Source organism: Nesoenas mayeri (genome assembly GCF_963082525.1).
Source record: "Nesoenas mayeri genome assembly, chromosome: 1".
NCBI lineage: Eukaryota > Metazoa > Chordata > Aves > Columbiformes > Columbidae > Nesoenas > Nesoenas mayeri.
Genome location: NC_137541.1, coordinates 103766776 through 103785065, shown reverse-complemented (window position 1 = coordinate 103785065; position 18290 = coordinate 103766776). Strand labels below are relative to the sequence as shown.

The 18290-nt window shown below is 39.5% G+C and overlaps 1 protein-coding gene across 2 annotated transcripts in view; it reads right to left on the bottom strand.

The window, feature by feature from the left end:
- Positions 1-235: 235 nt before the first annotated feature.
- FRMPD4 (FERM and PDZ domain containing 4) overlaps positions 236-18290 on the bottom strand; it is a gene marked incomplete at its 5' end in the record, with an annotated part of 306730 nt that continues 288675 nt past the window's right edge. For both annotated transcript variants that reach the window (XM_080348475.1, XM_080348476.1), the window contains 8 exons: positions 236-1969; positions 2990-4261; positions 4593-5654; positions 6244-6382; positions 13020-13202; positions 13789-13878; positions 16168-16294; positions 17441-17577. In XM_080348475.1, the coding sequence (XP_080204601.1) occupies positions 615-1969; positions 2990-4261; positions 4593-5654; positions 6244-6382; positions 13020-13202; positions 13789-13878; positions 16168-16294; positions 17441-17577 (4365 nt within the window). In that variant the 3' untranslated portion in view covers positions 236-614. The remainder of the gene's footprint in view (positions 1970-2989; positions 4262-4592; positions 5655-6243; positions 6383-13019; positions 13203-13788; positions 13879-16167; positions 16295-17440; positions 17578-18290) is intronic.

Genomic DNA, 18290 nt, shown 5'->3' with positions numbered 1-18290 from the left:
ATATAGAACTTCCAAGAAAAGAAGAATCAGGTAATTCAGGCCATATGAACAAAAGAGTCATTTATTATATATATATTCTCTAGTAAGTTATAATAGTCTCTTGGATTTTAAATGTCTTTTTGCTATTTTCAATGCTTAAAAATTATAATTTCAAAACATTAAATACTGTATTATATACATTATGATTTAATTTCTCATTTCTAAACATGGAGCATTCTCCAAGTGAAAACCTGGATGAAACAGAAAACAACTTCATTGACATAACAGGCTTTAAAAGTTCACTTCGTACAACCATAGATTTGACTATATGAAAAATAGCCAAACATCTATTTGCTCCTATATGGGATTGTTTCTGTTCATTTTTCTGGTGTTGGGGAGAGGGTTTTTTTGGCTTTTGTTTCTGTATAAACGGAAGGACAGGTCTGGTTGTTACTTTTGTCAGTGTTCAGCATTTTTTTAACTTTTTTTTTTTTTTAATCTCATACCTATTTTATATAAAATAACAAAATATACAGAGAAAGCGGAGTTTGTTACATTAGTTCATACACATACAGTAACTAAAAGTTTTTTATGTATGGCTTTGCAAAGGTAGATTATGAAGTGACTTTTGTATTTTATTTGTTTAAAAGCATTTTAAGAGAACGTGTTAGTGTGCTTACAATAGCGGCCATGGTAGTCGAATGTCGAGCCAAGAGTTTAATGCTAGGATCACTGGAGGTCTTGCCTGACACTGCTTCTGCAGCCTTCAGAAGACAAATGTAGTTTATTACAACCTCGTCTATCTTAGCTATAATTTCCTGCTGCTGTGTTTCAGAGTTCATAACTTTAACTAAACGCATGCAGGCTTCTGTTAAGCAACAGAGTACTTGAAAGCTGGAAGTCATAGCTAAAAGCATTTCCTCAGGGCTTTTATCAGCCATGGCCATTTTCCTGCAGGCACTTCCCAACTGTCTCGATTCCATAGATAACAGTTGTTTGTACTTAGAAAGTTTAAGGTCATATGTTTCTGGATGTGAATCTTCTCTCTTGCCCATACTTGCTCGGACCAGTGAGAGTAGCTCATTGGCATCCTTTTGTGCTGCAATAAATCCATCAGGCATTGCATACATCTTCTCTTTCATCACGTTTATTCGTGTGATTCGTGCATCGAAGGCCACATCATTGAGATTCACATCAATTTGGCCACCTTGGGTGTCAGCACTGCTCTCCTCATGAACGTTGACTGACTCATCTTGCAGGGGCTCAGCAGCTTCCGGGGACTCCAAGACTTTCTGCTCATTTTCATTGGAAAATGACTGACTGACTGGTTCTGCAAGCTCACATGGGAGCTGAGGTTTGAAGAGACCTGAAAGCTGATGGCTGTCTCCATCATCTTCATCATCATTGTCATCATTTCCTCTGCTTAGGAAACAATAGCTAAAGGGGCCACGACACCTCCAGGCGCTGGTGTTCAGCTTCCGCAAGGGCAATGTTCGACACTGCTTGGAGTTCTTCTGACTGGCACCTGTGCCCAAACACCTCTTACTGTCCTTCCTATCAGTGCTGACATACACACAACTCTGGGAATAACTTTTTGACAGCTTTTTGCCCAAGGGGAGTTCCACACTTCTCTCCATTTTGGATTCGTCCCTTCGGGTGGTGTCCAAGCATTTCAAGCTGGCTCCGGCTTCCTTCTTTTCAAACAGCATCTCAATGCCTGCAGATCCTCCAATGATGCTGCTGCTGCTGCGTCTCAGCACCTTCCTGTTGTGTGGCATCCTGAGGCTTCCTCCCATCATGTCATATGGCCGTAAACTAACCGTTGTCCCACAAGCCTGATTTACTTTGGGAATGTCACAAGAGTCTTGATTTTGACTTGGCACCTTTGATTCTGATAGCATGGATGATAGCATGATGGAGTCAGCTAGAGGCTGTCTAGGAAAAGCTGTAGGCATGCCTCCTTGTCTTCCCTTCTCAGGCTCTGTGAAAGCTACACTAGGGGTAGTAGAAGAGCAGACAGAATAATTAAGCATCACCCTGATAATATTCAGAGACTGAACTTTTAAATATCTTTAACAGTCAGGACAAGTGGATTCCTGGTACTTCCCAGTGGTCTCCCCATTCCTCAAAATATTTCACAAAAAATTCATTGCTAGTTCCTCATGTCTTTTGTACTTCAACCTATTAACAACTTTCAGCTTATGAAGAGTTAATTGTTCCTTCCACCACAGCAGACTTGTTTAAAAAAAAAGGAACAGAAAATTATCTATAAAATTTCCTAGACCTCCCCCAATATAAGGATTGGATATTTTTAATTAAATAATTAGATGAGTATTTCCAGATTAAAATATTTTCTTTAACTATACCTGAGAGGGTATGGAAAGCTGTACTGATGGTAATTTTGGTCTGGTTATGTATTTTTTTGGCAGAGAAATAACATCTCTCATTCTTGTTCCTAGTCTGCTCCACTTTTGGATGTTCGTGCATTCACACACTACTGCTACATATGGGTCGTAACCCAGGAAACACTTAAAACCAAACTGAAAGCATTTCCAATGCTATCTCTGAAAAACTGCAAATTTTTTATAACATAAGTTCATCAAATCTCTTAAAATTGGAACTTAAAAATGCAGTAATATTTCTATATGAAAATTATTCTTTAAGGACACACCTACTCTCAGATGGTGAAGTAAACATATGCTTAATAAGATACTGACATTTTATCATCCTCACATGTAGAGCTTTTTATTCATATTGACATGTTTTTGACAATCTGTTAAAATAGCATATAAGATAAATAATTAATCAATCACAGATTTTTCTCTCCTACATTAATATACCTTGTGAAGTCATCTCCTAGTCTAACAAGTATCCTGAGACTCATGTGACTATAGATTTTGGAGGCACTTCCAAAGTTTCAGGTAAAGATAATGGAAACATCGCACCTAGGCTTCAATCTTAATGTGTAGCCTTAAAAACAAACATAAGAAACGCTTTATTACTGCTGTACCTGTAGTTTCTTTTATCTTGGGGATCCGATGACATCCTTCTCTCAAAGTGCCAAACAGTGGTTCAGCATTAATTGCTGAATGCACGCCAGGCACCGTCATTCTGTGACACACAGCTTCAGGCTGCTGGTGCAGGTCCTTGTATGTCGTTCCATGGTTTGGAAGAATGGCAGCTCTTTCATCTGCTGGAATATAGGCAATGCCCTTCATTGATGGGTCAGAGATAATGTGCTTTACATCAGAGGTACAAAGAGGAGATTCAACGGGGGTAGCACACGTGCTACTGCCTGTGCTGCATCCTGCATCCACTGAAGAGCACTGAGAGCTTTGCAGTGAGAAATGGCCTTCACTTTGCAGAGATGACATGCGCTTAGCCAAGTGATATTCACAAAGCCTAGCCACGCTCTGCTCAGCTTCCGGAAGCTTTGAAGGATGGTCATCTGCAGATAAATCGGTATCTTCTGCATCATTTAGGTCTTTGGCTGAAGACACAGGAGTCATATCTGACAGAAAGTTTTCACCTTGGCTAAGCCCCGAGGTATCATCATGATCCACCTCAGGATTCACTTCATCCTTACAGTCAGTTTCTGTTTTACCAAGGTCAGGAACTCTTGGAAAAGTCTTCCCGTTCACTGGTTCTGGGCTTGGCTTATCTGCTGCCCCATCATCAGCAGCATACCATCTTTGGCGAAAGGCAGTTCTCTCCACATTAAAAGTGCTCAAGCGTTGACTGTCTCTTGCTGAAAGTGTTCCAAATTTAGCTTTTAGGTCTTCATCAGTCTCTGCTTTCTTAGTTCCCTGTTGCTTTTTCACAGTAGCATTACCATCAGAGGGTGCTTTTACTTCACTGTCTGTCATCTTGTTTTTCCTTTTACTAGTGCAAGAATATACCAAGGATCCCATGTGCAATTTGCTAAAATAATCAGTGACAGATTTTGTTTCCATGGTCTCTGGTTCCATTTCCATGTTATCTGAATGAAGAATCTGCTTTGAAGGCACAACTTTTGACTGTAGCTCTGTGGCCTGATGACAAGCCAAAGGCTGGGAGGACTTCATGCCCGGCCCTCCAGCCTGATTCTTACCAATGGGAAATTCAGTCTGCTCTTCCACAAGGGGTTGGTAGCCTTCACTTGTGGTCAAAAACATACGTGCAGTGTTTTCTGACTGTTTCTGTGCTGCAGCTAGTTCAGAGCTTTCAGTCATTTCAGAGGAATTTGTTTCATTGCCAGAATCTGAAGATGACTCAGGGCTATATGCTCGCAGGATAGCTACACCTGCAAGCCACAAAAAATAATAAGAGTCAATTAAATGACAGCAGCTGAAGCACCTGGATAAGTGACAAGCAAAGGGGTTGTGTTAGAGACAAAAATATGCTTTGTAAGAATACTCTGACTTTATTGCACAGTTCCCGGGACAGGTAGTTTAGTAACACAATGGTAGTTCCATTATATAATATGGAATATGATGTATGCAAAATGATGGCAAAAAAAAAAAAAGTAAAACCAAAAAAGAAAAAAACAACCCCCATGAAATGGAGTATTTCCAAAGCTAAATAGATGAGATGGAATGACTTTCAATGAATAAATGTAACTATGGTGAAAGAACCTGAATTGTCATTCGTCTGCTGTTCCTCTGAAGCAGCCAAAGCTTCTAGTGCTTGAAGAGTAGAGACTACAGCATCATCTAGCCCCTTCTCACACTTCCCCTCTGTATTAGTAGGGACAGCATCGATAAGCGACACTGGAATGTCATCATTGCCTAGATCACTGGCTTGCTCCTTGTTGTCTCTAGGTTGCGTAGCTTGATTCTGAGAGTCTTCCTCATCTGAACTGTCCCTGAAGCCAGGAGGAGGAGCAGCAATGGCCATGTTTAAGGTGTGCAAAAGGAAATCATCTTCATTGTCATCACCTTCCGGAGGTGGAAGTGAAGTCAAATCAATAATGTCATCACTAGAACCAGAAAGACTGAGAAGAGCAGGCCTATTGATTTCTCCTACCATAATGTCTTCTTCACAGCTTACTTCATCTTCATCTTCGGCATCATCTGTGTTTTCTGCATAACAAATGTCATGCAGCAAAGGCTCTTCTATGCCTTCTGCAGCTCCAAATATTTTACCATCATTTATAGTTGCGTAAACAGAATTTGTAGCAAACTGAATGCTTTCAGTATCTGGTGACAACTCCAGGCCTTTAATGTCATTGGCATTACTAATATAAATTGCTTTTTGTTTTTCTAGTACTTCTGGACTTTCATCCAAAAGCCTTTCATAGCCAAGAGTCTGGGGACTGATACCATCCAAGTTGTGATCTCCAAATATAAAGGAAACTTTTGCTCCCCTGGAGGAATCCTGTGCTTTCTTGCTAGATTCCAACCCTGAGAGTGACAGCAGTGAAGGCTGATTAAAATTCCTGCTTTCTTCTGCTTCAGTGGGGTCACTTTGCTTGGTCAGATGCTGATCAAATTCAACTGAACTGTAAGTATTTTCTATGTACAGATGTCTGTGTTCTTTTTGACATAACAGACTTTCAGAAACATCTACAGTCTTCTGTTTTGGATCAGCAAAGGGCATTTGAGTCTCTTGATCTCCTTCAGCCAGGAAAGTGGTAGTTTTTGGTATACAGTTCCACTCAGAAGCAAGGAGATTATGCTTCCCTCTATTTTCAGTTCCTACAGCATGATGAAATAAAATCAACACTGTGAAATCAAAGAGCAAAGTCATACAATTTTTAAACAATAACTTGTTAATGCTGAGCAACAAACACCCTGAATAGGACAGCTGGGCCATCAAACACTTAGAAAAGCACCTTCAGACTCAACTCTGCTCTAAATTAAATACCTGTTGATTTAAAGACCTAAAGTTTAAATGGTACTTTTGCACCTTAGTACAAAACGAAAGCTCAGCTAGGTACAAATGTTATTCCACGAATAGTAACACAAATCAAAATCCCCAGCTGGTTTCTCCAACACCATATGAATTCTTATAAAAGATATAGGCATATAAAATACTAACAGTCACAGGGAGCATGCATCTGCTTAACTACAGTATGAAAGACATTCATCACCTGCTTTATTTTACCATTAGGATGCTATAATCTGTGGAATATTACAACATTATAAAGCTGAAGTGATATAATGTGGTGCTAGGTCTGAGTCAGCAATCAGATCTCATTTGGCATAGCCTTGTCTTTATTAATATCTGGAGGTGCATTGGCTTAAGCTGGCTTCTGCTTTATACATTGGACCATGGTTAACATACCTGTTTCTCGGCTTCCTGTATTTTTCTTGTTGGCCATGTTAAATATTGAGCGCCTTGAGTCAACCAGCAGTCGATAGTATCCAGCTGTTAGGCAAGCAAGATTCATTGCATCCGATGACTCCATCAGTAGAGTAATAGGCTAATAAGAATACAACCAAGTCTTGGTTAAGGTTAAGGTCCTCAGTTTGTTTACCTGCCAACAATACTACTACATGGAGTCAAAAGGAATTACATCACAAAAACCAGATTGAAAAATACACACAAGAACTTATTTTTCCTCAGTACCAAAATCAAACCGTATCAAACTAAATAGAAAAGACTGCAGTTGCAGTAAGGTAGAAGTCCAACTGGACATTTTAACTATCGATATTGTGTTCTTTCCAAATGAAGCTAACCACTTTAAAACCCTTGCTCTGACTTTTTTCTTGCATAAATACATTATTCTCACCAAAGCACAGTTTACTGTTACTGTGAAACTGCCAAGGGCTAAGAACTTGGTACATTAGATGCTGGAGTCTTGCAGTAGTATAGGAACCTGCACCTTCCCAGAAAATAAGGTGCCCTAAGCACATGTAAAGAAGCAAAACACAGGAAGCAAACAGAGTCAGGAAAAGTTCAGGTTCAGAAAATACAGTAGTGAGGTTGAAGCTATCATCACACCACAGTGACAGTGAATATTGCAATGACAGCTTAAAATATTTCAGTGTTTGTGGCCTGGCATTACTGGAAAGAGAAGTGACGAAAAAATAAGCAGATAAACAGAGACAAAGAGAATGGAGAACGAACCTCAGAAGGGAGATCAGCAAAGAAAACAAATGTATTTAGATGATAAAACAGTCAGACCTAACAGAAAACTATGAGACCTCAGAAGTTTGAAAAACTACGGCTTCTATGCTAGTGAGAATCAAACCTGAGAAATCCCATGAAACATACTTTCTTTAATTCCATTTTATTTTGCCACAATATGTTTTCCTTTGCCTAAACCTTTTGTTCATGGCTTTTAACACCAAAAGGTGACCTTCTCACATTTATTTTAAGGTGGTTAGCCTTGACAGCTCCTAGAAAGCAAATCAAACTGAAGTCCTTACCATGATACATAGACAGAAATTATACTGTAGACTATCCATCTTATCACTTACAGCTTGTAGTCACTCACAGATATGTGGACATTTGTGACAATTTATCATAATTTAGCATGCAAAGCCCACTGTCAAAAGACAGATGTGGGGACCTGTATAATCTTTTCAAGAGGCAACATTATATGCAAGGGGGTGGCTCTCCAACTTATTTGACTCCTTGCTAGTAAAAAGAAAACTGATTCTGGTGGAGGTTGTAGCCAAAACATAATTTATGATCTAAGCTTACTACTCAACCCACAATAGGTCTGTTAATTTTTTAAATGCCTGTGCTGCAGCATTTTATGCCAAAATACCCCAGTGTCCTGAAGGTTGTATGAACAGTTCTCAGCGACATGGAAAGATCTATGTGTTGGGTTTTTTTTTTTTCTTTTTATTTTCTTTGAAGTATTTTGTGCCACAGTTTGAGGTTCTATTTAGTACATGCTTCTTTCAAAGCATTCAACTATAGCTACAGAAGTTAACTATAAATTAATCCTACAATTGACTAATTTATCTTTGTTCTTCTGAGTGACTACTAAAATCTAACATTTGAAATGCCATGTTCATCTTAAATTTTCTGTGGTGACAGACAGAAATGGATGATCTTCACAGAAATCTCAGATTGCTGAAAACAGTGCTGTGAACTACTGTTAATCTATGGAATAGTCTTGTGACAGCTGAACTTTTATTGCCTGCTTCTGCCAGGTGATACGTTTGAGAAGACATCAAAAAGAACCAAAACTAATATAAAAATCCAAACTGTTTATTAATTTACTCAATAAGAAAATACTGGCATACATGACTTATATTGGCATATTCAGAATTTGGATATATGAAGCTGCTACTGCAGGGTAGGCCAAGGGATGAAAATTTCAGCTGAGAATACCCACCTGTGTGTGCCTGCATCTCCTACACAGGACACCATGACAATACCTACCCATGCTCCACAGAGAGGTAATTTTTTTCAAATTCCACCCAGAGCCTCCTAGATTTGCAATTTTAACACTATGCCAGTCTCTCTGGATTTGTGCAAAAATGCAAGGACATGGGCTATACATGGTTTGCAATAAGGCAGTACCAGTATTCTAATCACAGAATCAGAGAATGTTAGGGATTGGAAGGGACCTCAAAAGATCATCTAGTCCAATTGACATATAATGAATAATATCATTTACAGGTAATGCAATTAAGAAAAATCTTTCTCCTAACTTATCTCTCACATTAAACATCAAATTCTGAAACTCTTGATTTGCAACACTACGCTTTGTTCTCTCCTATTTTCTCTGTTTCACTTTGGGTCTCTCTACTGATGAGAAAGGTCTGAATTTCGTAATGATGGAGTGTGATGCCATGATTCGCAGTATGCTTCACGCTACAGTTTCGAAGTAAGGAAACGGAAATTAGTGGGTCAAAACAAACTTCAAAATGGAACAGGTTACCTCAAATGCCCTATTCAAAGCTAAGGAAAGTGGAATGAATCTTCACATTCTATAATAGCATCTAGGCTAGAGGAAAATCATTCAGCATCTGAATGTCTTTCATTATTATGAAGATTAAGGTAATAATAATGAACAAAGAGTTTGCAAAGTCACTCTACTGTAGTACATTTCAAAATGATCATTTTGATTTGAGCTGTGTATACTTTCTTACATAAAACCCGTTCTACAATAGTTATCTTCACCTAGGGAACTCAAAATTTCACTTCTCCAGACTTTTATAATGAGCAACAGTTCCTGTGGAAAAGAACAGTTTGGCCCAGAGATCTGCCTATATTTATTTCCAGGGCCAGAGACATCCTGTGGAGAGACCTCCGTGGGAAACAGTACACTCATCTTAACCCATAGAATCACAGAATCACAGAATGTTAGGGATTGCAAGGGACCTCAAAAGATCATCTAGTCCAATCCCCCTGCTGGAGCAGGAACACTTAGATGAGGTTACACGGGAATGTGTCCAGGCAGGTTTTGAATGTCTCCAGAGCAGGAGACTCCACAACCCCCCTGGTCAGCCTGTTCCAGTGTTCTGATACCCTCACTGAGAAAAAGTTTCTTCTCAAATTTAAGTTTCCTGTCCTTCTTGAACTGAGGGGCCCAGAACTGGGCACAATATTACAAGTGTGGTCTCACCAGGGCAAGTTCAAGGAGGACACTCAGTTCAGAAAGGACAGGGAACTGCTGGAGAGAGTCCAGCGCAGGGCAACAAAGATGATTAAGGGAGTGGAGCATCTCCCTTATGAGGAAAGGCTGAGGGAGCTGGGTCTCTTGAGCTTGGAGAAGAGGAGACTGAGGGGTGACATTATTAATATTTACACATATGTAAAGGGTGGGTGTCACGAGGATGGAGCCAAGCTCTTCTCAGTGACAACCAAAGGTAGGACAAGTGCTAATGGGTTCAAACTGGAACACAAGAGGTTCCACTTAAATTTGAGGACAGATTGCTCTGAAGCCTCATCTAGGTGTTCCTGCCTTGGCAGGGGGGTTGGACTAGATGAGCTTTTGAGGTCCCTTCCAGTTCCTGCCATTCTGTGATTCTGTGAGTAGAGGGGGGAAGGAGAACCTCTCCGGACCTACTAACCACCCCTCTTCTAATACACCCCAGGATGCCATTGGCCTTCTTGGACACAAGGGCACAGTGCTGGCTCATGCTCATCCTGCTGTCCACCAGGACCCCCAGGTCCCTTTCCCCTACGCTGCTCTCTAATTGGTCATTCCCCCACTTATTCTGGAACCTGAGGTTGTTCCTACCCAGATACAAGACTCTACACTTTCCCTTGTTATATTTCATTAAATTTTTCCCTGCCCAACTCTCCAGCCTGTCCAGGTCTCGCTGGACAGCAGCACAGCCTTCTGGTGTGTCAGCCACTCCTCCCAGCTTGGTGTCATCAGCAAACTTGATGACAGGGCACTCTAGTCGCTCATCCAAGTCATTGATGAATATATTGAATAGTACTGGTGCCACTAGTGACCCTTGAGGCACTCCACTAGATACAGGCCTCCAACTGGACTCTACCCGATTGACCACAACTCTCTGGCTTCTTTCCTTCAGCCAGTTCACAGTCCACCTCACTACCTGACCATCCAGTCTGCACTCCCTCACTTTAGCTGTAAGGATGCTGTGGGAGACTGTGTCACATGCCTTACTGAAATCAAGGTAGACCACATCCACCGCTCTGCCATCATCTAATCATCTTGCTACGTCCTCATAAAAGTCAATGAGGTTGGTCAAGCACAACTTCCCCTTGGTGAAGCCATGTCGACTGCCCCTAATGACCTTCTTCTCTTTGATACGCCTTGAGATGGTACCAAGGATAAGTCATTCCATCACTTTCCCAGGGATGGAGGTGAGGCTGACCAGTCTATAGTTACCCAGGTCCTCCTTCTTGCCCTTTTTGAAGACTGGAGTGACATTTGCTTTCTTCCAGTTCTCAGGCACCTCTGCCATTTCCCAAGACTCAGAAAAGATGATGGAGAGCGGTCCAGCAATGACCTCAGCCAGCTCCCTCGGCACCCACGGGTGTATCCCATCTGGACCCATGGATTTATGGTTGTTTAGATTGCCTAATTGCTCCCTAACCCAGTTGTCATCAACTAAGGCAGACTCCTCCATTGTCTTGACTTCCTTTGGGGCCTCAGTGGTACAGGGCTCCTCAGGACAGCTTCCAGCAGAGTAGACAGAGAAGGCATTCAGTATCTCTGCCTTCTCTATCTTCTGTCAGCAGGGCATCCACCTCATTCATCAGTGGGCCTACATTGCCTCTGGTGTTAGTTTTATCTGCCATGTATTTGAAAAAGCTCTTTCTGTTGTCCTTGACCCCTCTCGTCAGGTTTAATTCTATGGAGGCCTTAGCTTTCCTAGTTGCTTCCCTACACCCTCTGACAACAGCCTTATGTTTTTCCAAGTGGCCAGCCCCTCTTTCCATGATCTATAAACTCTCCTCTTCCACTTGAGCTTGCCCAGCAGTTCCTTTTTTAACCACACAGGTCTCCTGGCTCCCTTCCTTGACCTCCTACATGTGGGGATGCTCTGATCTTGAGACTGGTAGAAGCAATCCCTGAATGCTAACAAACTATCTTGGGCCCCTTTACCTTCAAGCAGCCTTGACCATGGGATTTCCCCTAGCAATCGTTTGAAGAGGCCAAAGTTTGCCCTGCTGAAGTCCAGGGTTGCAATTCTGCTTGCTATTCTGTTCCTGCCACACAAGATCTTGAACTCCACCATTTCATGGTCACTGCAACCAAGGCAGCCCTCAACCTTTACCGCTTCAACCAGACCCTCCTTGTTAGTGAGGATGAGGTCCAGCAGTGCACCTCTTCTAGTCAGCTCCTCCACCCTTTGCATGAGGAAGTTATCATCAGTGCACTGGAGGAACCCCCTGGACTGTGGCTGGCTGGCCGAGTAGTCCTTCCAGCAAACATCAGGGAAGTTAAAATCCCCCAAGACAACCAGGGCCTGTGACTGTGAGGCTGCTCTCAACTGTCTGTAGAAGGCTTCATCAACAACACCACAATATCATAGTAATATATAATACTATGGCATACAGTGCTGCATTTTACCTGTGAGCAGATGGGAAGAATTTAATTTCTGTATTACTTTCTCCATCTGAAAAAAGGGGATAACAGCTTTCTCACAAGGGGGCTTTGAGTTTAGCACGGTAATGCACATGAAGTAGCCTGGGATCCTCAGATATTATCATTGCTAAGTAAAGTGAAATAGATGATGTGTTCACCAACCTGTAAGTTTCTTTTAAGTTGTTGTCAAAGAACAGCTAGATTAATTTACAGCAATGTTTTTTTCATTAACTTAAATACATGGAAACAGTTCCAGGTCAATACACCTAAAGCATTAAAAGCAAAAGCTTAGTTAAATATTCCTTGTGTTTTGTGTATAGCTGGCTAAGCAAAAAGAACTCTTAGGCTCTATTTATTTTAGTAGAATATTTAAGTTTCACATATAATGAAAACTCTTCCTTCAATATCTGATTATCCTGATTGATGCTCTAGACAGCATACGAAGTTTCACTTCAAAACAAAATAGAAACCACACCACTAGATGCCACAGATAAAAAGTGTTAAGTAGGACTCAAGAGAAATTAAATAACTATAGGCAGATGAAAAGCATCTATGAGTATCTTATGTACAGGAAAGCACTGACCTGGAATTATAAGGGCTCAGATAAAAACCTTGCATTTTTACAGTTTTTTTCACTGGTAACTGCTACAAGGCTAGTTGCAGTGAACTTTAAGTGGGACACAAGTCTGATGAAGCTGGCGATTCCCTAGGAGAATATTGTCTGTTACACAAGAAAGAGCTTCTAGGGGCTCGAGGAGCTTTAGAAGAAGGCCGATTTCTTCATCACATTTTTGCAACACAAGAAGCAAGGAAGACAGCAACAAAGTGAGTCGCCTGGGGTCAGCCAAGAGAAAAATCAAAATAGAAAACAAGTGCTGCAAAGGACCAGTCTGGTACACCAGAGGACCATCAAATGCCCAAGGTGTACTCTACATGCACTCTGACCACAATAAAGCTAAAATGCAGCCTCAGAATATTGGCATGAAAATGTTTAGAACAGTATAGCTTGATCATATACTAAAAAAAAAAAAAAAAAAAGACACATTTTATTTAAAGATATTATATCAATATATATCAACAACAAACTTACTTTCACATCTAAGACATGCAGCTCAACTCTAACAGTGCTTTCGTCTTCTGTAAACATCTCAATCCTGTTCACATGGCTGAAATCTGCCAGGAGAGCCACCAGGTTTGTTTTGGTGTTTATTACATGACTGATGCCGTACCGTGGCCCTACTAACAGAGTCACTTCTGAACGTTTTTCTCCCTGCTTTAGCAGAAAGAAGGCAAAAGTAAAAAACATGATACATACTGCATAGTGACAGCAGTCACCTCAGGTTTCTTTCATTTTCATGGAGCTACATTTGCATGGAATTTCTGCATTAAAGATTACTACATTTTTCTAAGAAGATACAGTATAGAAGAGCATACTTGATTCATTATTAAAAACAACAAGTAAAGGAATCTGCTTCTGGATATTGACTGTACTATAATTTTTAAATGGACAGTAAGAAGGATAGATGGATGGATGGAATCTGCTTCTGATAAAAGAAAATCTTTGTCATTAAGAGTTATGCAGAGTAATAATATTAGTATTCCATAGTTAATTGGATGGTGCTATTTGCCAAAAGGTTGCTAATGTATCTCTAAATCTCCAGCAAATACTAAAATTATAATTGGAATGTTATTTTCAAGATTAAAAGAAAAAAGCTATTTGGATCAAAATAACAATTCTTTTAAAGTGTATGAATAGAACCTAAACTTGTAAATAAAATTACATATTCCAGCTTTTGCAAAAATATATTTGGATAAAAAAAATCAAGAGAAGGGAAAGATTATTTCAAGAGAAATATTACCACTAGTGTTGCCTTGAAAACACGACCTCCATATAATCGTAGATCACTGAGGAACTTGAGATAGTGCACCTTGGCTTGCAGAGCAGATAGCTGAGGAGGGAGAAACAGGGGTAAGATGAGGGAATCATGACATTACCAAATTCAGAAAGCAAATGTATTTATGTAGTCTAAGAAGAATGGACTGCAATAACATCTCTTCAGAGCCTGAAACTAAATCATTAGATGCTTGAGTTTCAGATAAGGAGAAACAGTTTCATTCTCAAAATGAAGATCTTGCTTATTTAGTTAAAATGCACTGAAGACTTGGGTATGGGCGGATCAGAGCACTGCAAGAACATCAAAAATGCTCCAAAGCAGGGAAAATGTTAAACTACTCAGATTAAACATCTGCTCATTGAGGGATTTCAAGGCTAGACAGCAGATTTCCATTCATAATCACCATCAGTTCTTAAGCATTTATGTACCTATACAGAGAAAGAGAACAAAGAATTTGCTTTTGTCAGCTCTGTTTATTACATTTTGCTAAGTACTTGTGGCATATGGCATATTATTCCACCTCATTACTGCATTTCCTGTTTTTTTAAAGTAAAAGTTTTCCACTATATTTAGTAGGGAATAAATCTGAAAACTAAATACAGTAGACCAATACATAAGATCACATCATGCAATACATGTCATAATTTATCTCCTTTTTTTCTCATCTGAGCTACCTATTTAAAAAGAAATAACTTTCAAATATTTTTTGAGACAGAATGGAAGCAAGAAAACATTTATTTCACCCAAACAGTCTGGACCCAAGCCTTATACCTCCCTGGTGTAAATCCTTATATCTGGACTTCTAAAAGATAAAACAAGCTAATCTCAATTGCTATTCCATATTTCTTTTTCAAAATCTTATTTGATCTTGAACAGCATTTTAAGAGTCCCCATCCTAAGGTTTTTCCAGACACAGAGGTGGAAATTAATCCAGAGCAGAGCAACTGGTGGAAATGTTTTCCTTTCACTTCACTAGTTGTTCAGTTGGTGCAGAAATACCCAGGGGCTGTAAAAACCAGGAGAATCTTGAGAACGACAGGCTTCCCTTCATGTGGAGGGAGAGAAGAGCCCAGAAGGAAATCAGTTTCTGGGTTAGTACCTACAAGTGAGTCAGGAGGTGACAATGAGCTCAGATCCTTTGTTTCTGAGACCTACCTGGTAAAAAAAGCAGGTGGGCACACAACGTATTTCCAAAGCTCGAATTAGAAAAAACTGAAGCAAAACCAATGACGTTTGCTTGATGCAGGAAAAGATGGTTGCAACCTGTCTTCTAACCAAGAACTGATCCTGGATACCACTGTTATCACCTGCCATGCCTGCAGCAGTGATGGCTTCCAAAATAAACCAAATCTTACACTACCACGATAAATATCCATCTGTAGGCTCAGCAGCACAGGAGACATGCAGCACTTCAGCCAAAAAAGGTGGCCTTTCTTCCTGAGCATCCCAGGCCAAACACATAGAGCTACTTTCACAGTCATGATGTGATCTGACACTTCCAAGCAAAATTTCTGCTGATCACAATGAACCTTAGCTCAGGCACTGGGTGTTTTGGGGTTCTTTTGCTCAGAAACGAAGTGTCATGGAGTGGGATCCAACTCATTTTTTGTCCCAACTAGTCACTCTTAGGTTCTTTTTATAGTCCATGGGGAGAAATAGGCATTTCTAGGACACAAGTCATCTGACCTATTTTTGGTTCCTAATGTGGGATGGGATGAATTACTCCCTAGAAGTGCCTGATTCTCTCTCATTGACTACAGAGACTAGATGACTTGCATGAAGAAACCTCATTATGGTGTCTAAAAGCAGCCTCAGCTGTATGCGTGTAACAAAGGCATTTCTCAGAGACATTGTCTTTTACTTAGCTTAGTGCTAAGAAAAGCATTTTACAACAGCAAGAAGGGTCATTTACTGTAAGAAGCATCATCTATCCAGTTAGATCTTGGCCAGCGAAAAGTCTCTACCTACAGCATGATGAAAAACAATCCTGAAAAACAGCATTTATGTAAGGCACGTAGGTTAATGTTGTTCAGATGAGAGCATCAGAGAGAGAACAATAACTTTCCTAACAAGCATGCCGTCAATAGGAAGCGCTAAATGAATTTAAAAATATGTATTAATAACCAGTTTTCGGGCATTCTCAAGATAAGAAGATAGTTTAGTTGGGGTATAATTCATTATTTTTAATTGTTCTTGGCTATGTTGTACCGAGCACCAAAAGTTAAACCTCTGAAAATATAATGGCTAGGTGTTTCTCTGAAGGATTAATTTTAAACGTTTCCCATGCATGCCACCCTTTCTTTTCTTTAAAACATATTTTCCATTAAGATGCAAATGTAATACCTTTTTACCCGGAGGAACTAGGTTTTGATTTGCTTTGACAAGGTGTGAAAGTGCTTTCTTTATGTTCTTTTCTTTCATGCTTTGCAGCACAGCAGATGGAAGAAAAGTCTCTAATCCCCATTCTTTTCTGCAATAAAAGGTATATATTTAATTTCACATTCCTGTGATGATTATTTATCTAAAGACTGGTGACTATGATGCCAAGTGAAAGAACACCTGGAAACAGAAGAGCTGATCAAGTCCAAAGTTTTAAAATAACATAGTTTTCTACATTCAAACTATATATTACTTATGAAAAATATACGTTAAAATGATACATAATCTCAGTTTTACCCCTTCTATCTCTTCCTTCATGCCATCAAAAAATAAATTAAACACCTCTTAATTACATAGGCAAGTACCATTATAGAATTAAAATCACAGGAGATTTAACACCATCATATTTTATTTTATTTTCTATTACTTTTTTTGAACATACAAACCAGCCAGACATTGTCTTTGTCACTTATGTTTTGTGTGTTTTTTCCCCCTCAAAAACAATCAGTCCTGCTCCTTTTATCGAATTTTGTTTTCTGCTTGAATCACACCTTTTGATAGAAGACTGACTCTTCACTTGTAATTAACTATTTCCTCTGATTCATTGACAGCATACAATATAACATGATCTTCAGTAAGGTGAATAAACCCTATAAGATTTAGTGTACAACAATTATTTCCATTCTGCAAGAAAACTAAGCAACAAAACAACGGCAAAATTTTGTGTTTTGTTTAGTTTTGTTTTGTTTTTTAAGTTCAAGCAGATATACACACAGTTGCACCTTGGAAATTTTCTTTTGCATTGTAGTTACATACACATGTAATCTAACAAAAAAAGTTTCCTACTGAGATACTTCTGTATCTAAGAAATATTACAAATGGAATATAAAATCCTATAATCCTCTGAACTAAAAATCATCTGCATCTTGCTATAATAATCTCTATTAAAACCTTATGATTCAGACCATGTAAACTTAGATCTGATCATTAAATAACATAAAGCGAGTTAACCTTATTTACATTTATAGGCTTCCACATGCCTAAACAGATGATCAAAGTGTAAATAGACCAAAAGGTCCATACTGACAGCTCTTAACACACATGAATCAACTTCAGTGACAAAGAACGGACCTAAAATTGGTGCATGCATATAGACATATTAAAGAAACAACCTTAAAAATCTATGAGTTACTTTTAATGGTTCACTTTTAAAGACAACACTGCATTCTCAACTTACTCTATATATTTGAGGGAGATTTTCTGAGTTTGCTTGGTGGTCACAGTTGCAATATACATTTGTAATGCAGCCAACCGCAGGGCAATGTCATATTTCAGTTCTGGTCCAAATCTTTCCTGAACCACATCGTTACAGCTCTGCCAAAGAACCAGTAGAGGGAGCATCAAGTTCAAAAATCTTGTACTAAAAATAAATTATAGTACTTTTTTTTTTTTTTTTTTTTTTTTTTAATTAACATTGCATGAAGAATAACCCTGAACACAGAGGCTGGACTATGCTGAAAGGTAGGATTGTTGCTCTCAGAGGTGCCAGATGCTCACCAGGGTATGGGCACTTCTGAAGAACACAAGAACTCCTGCCAAAGAGCAGAAGGCATGAGCATTTTGATCTAAGCTCTCTTCATCCTTCCTGGAGAGAACAGTAACCCTCTGTCACGAAGTGTGCTAGGAGGGTATCAGTGTATCTGGACTAAGGATAGCAGGATTCTACCTGGTGAGATACTCAGGAGAACCTCATTGCTTGTACATCAGTTTTCTCATCCATTTTACTGGAAGTTCATTTTCAGACCTCATTTCTGTCTGATATTACAGTACCAGAAGTAAGTATTAGCAATTACTTCAGCTCCACTCTTTTCTAAAGCCAAATATATTTTGGAAAGATATCAAAGCACTTCTGTTTGGAGAGACTTATGAAGGAAGGGACTTTGCAGATGATAAAGATTTGCACATTCCCCAAGTGCATTCATTGGCTTTATGCAGCAAAAATAAAAGCCAGGATTTACTGCAGCCATGCTTCTCTATGTGGAGATATAAATCTATATCAATGTATATATATCTACTGCGTGCATCCA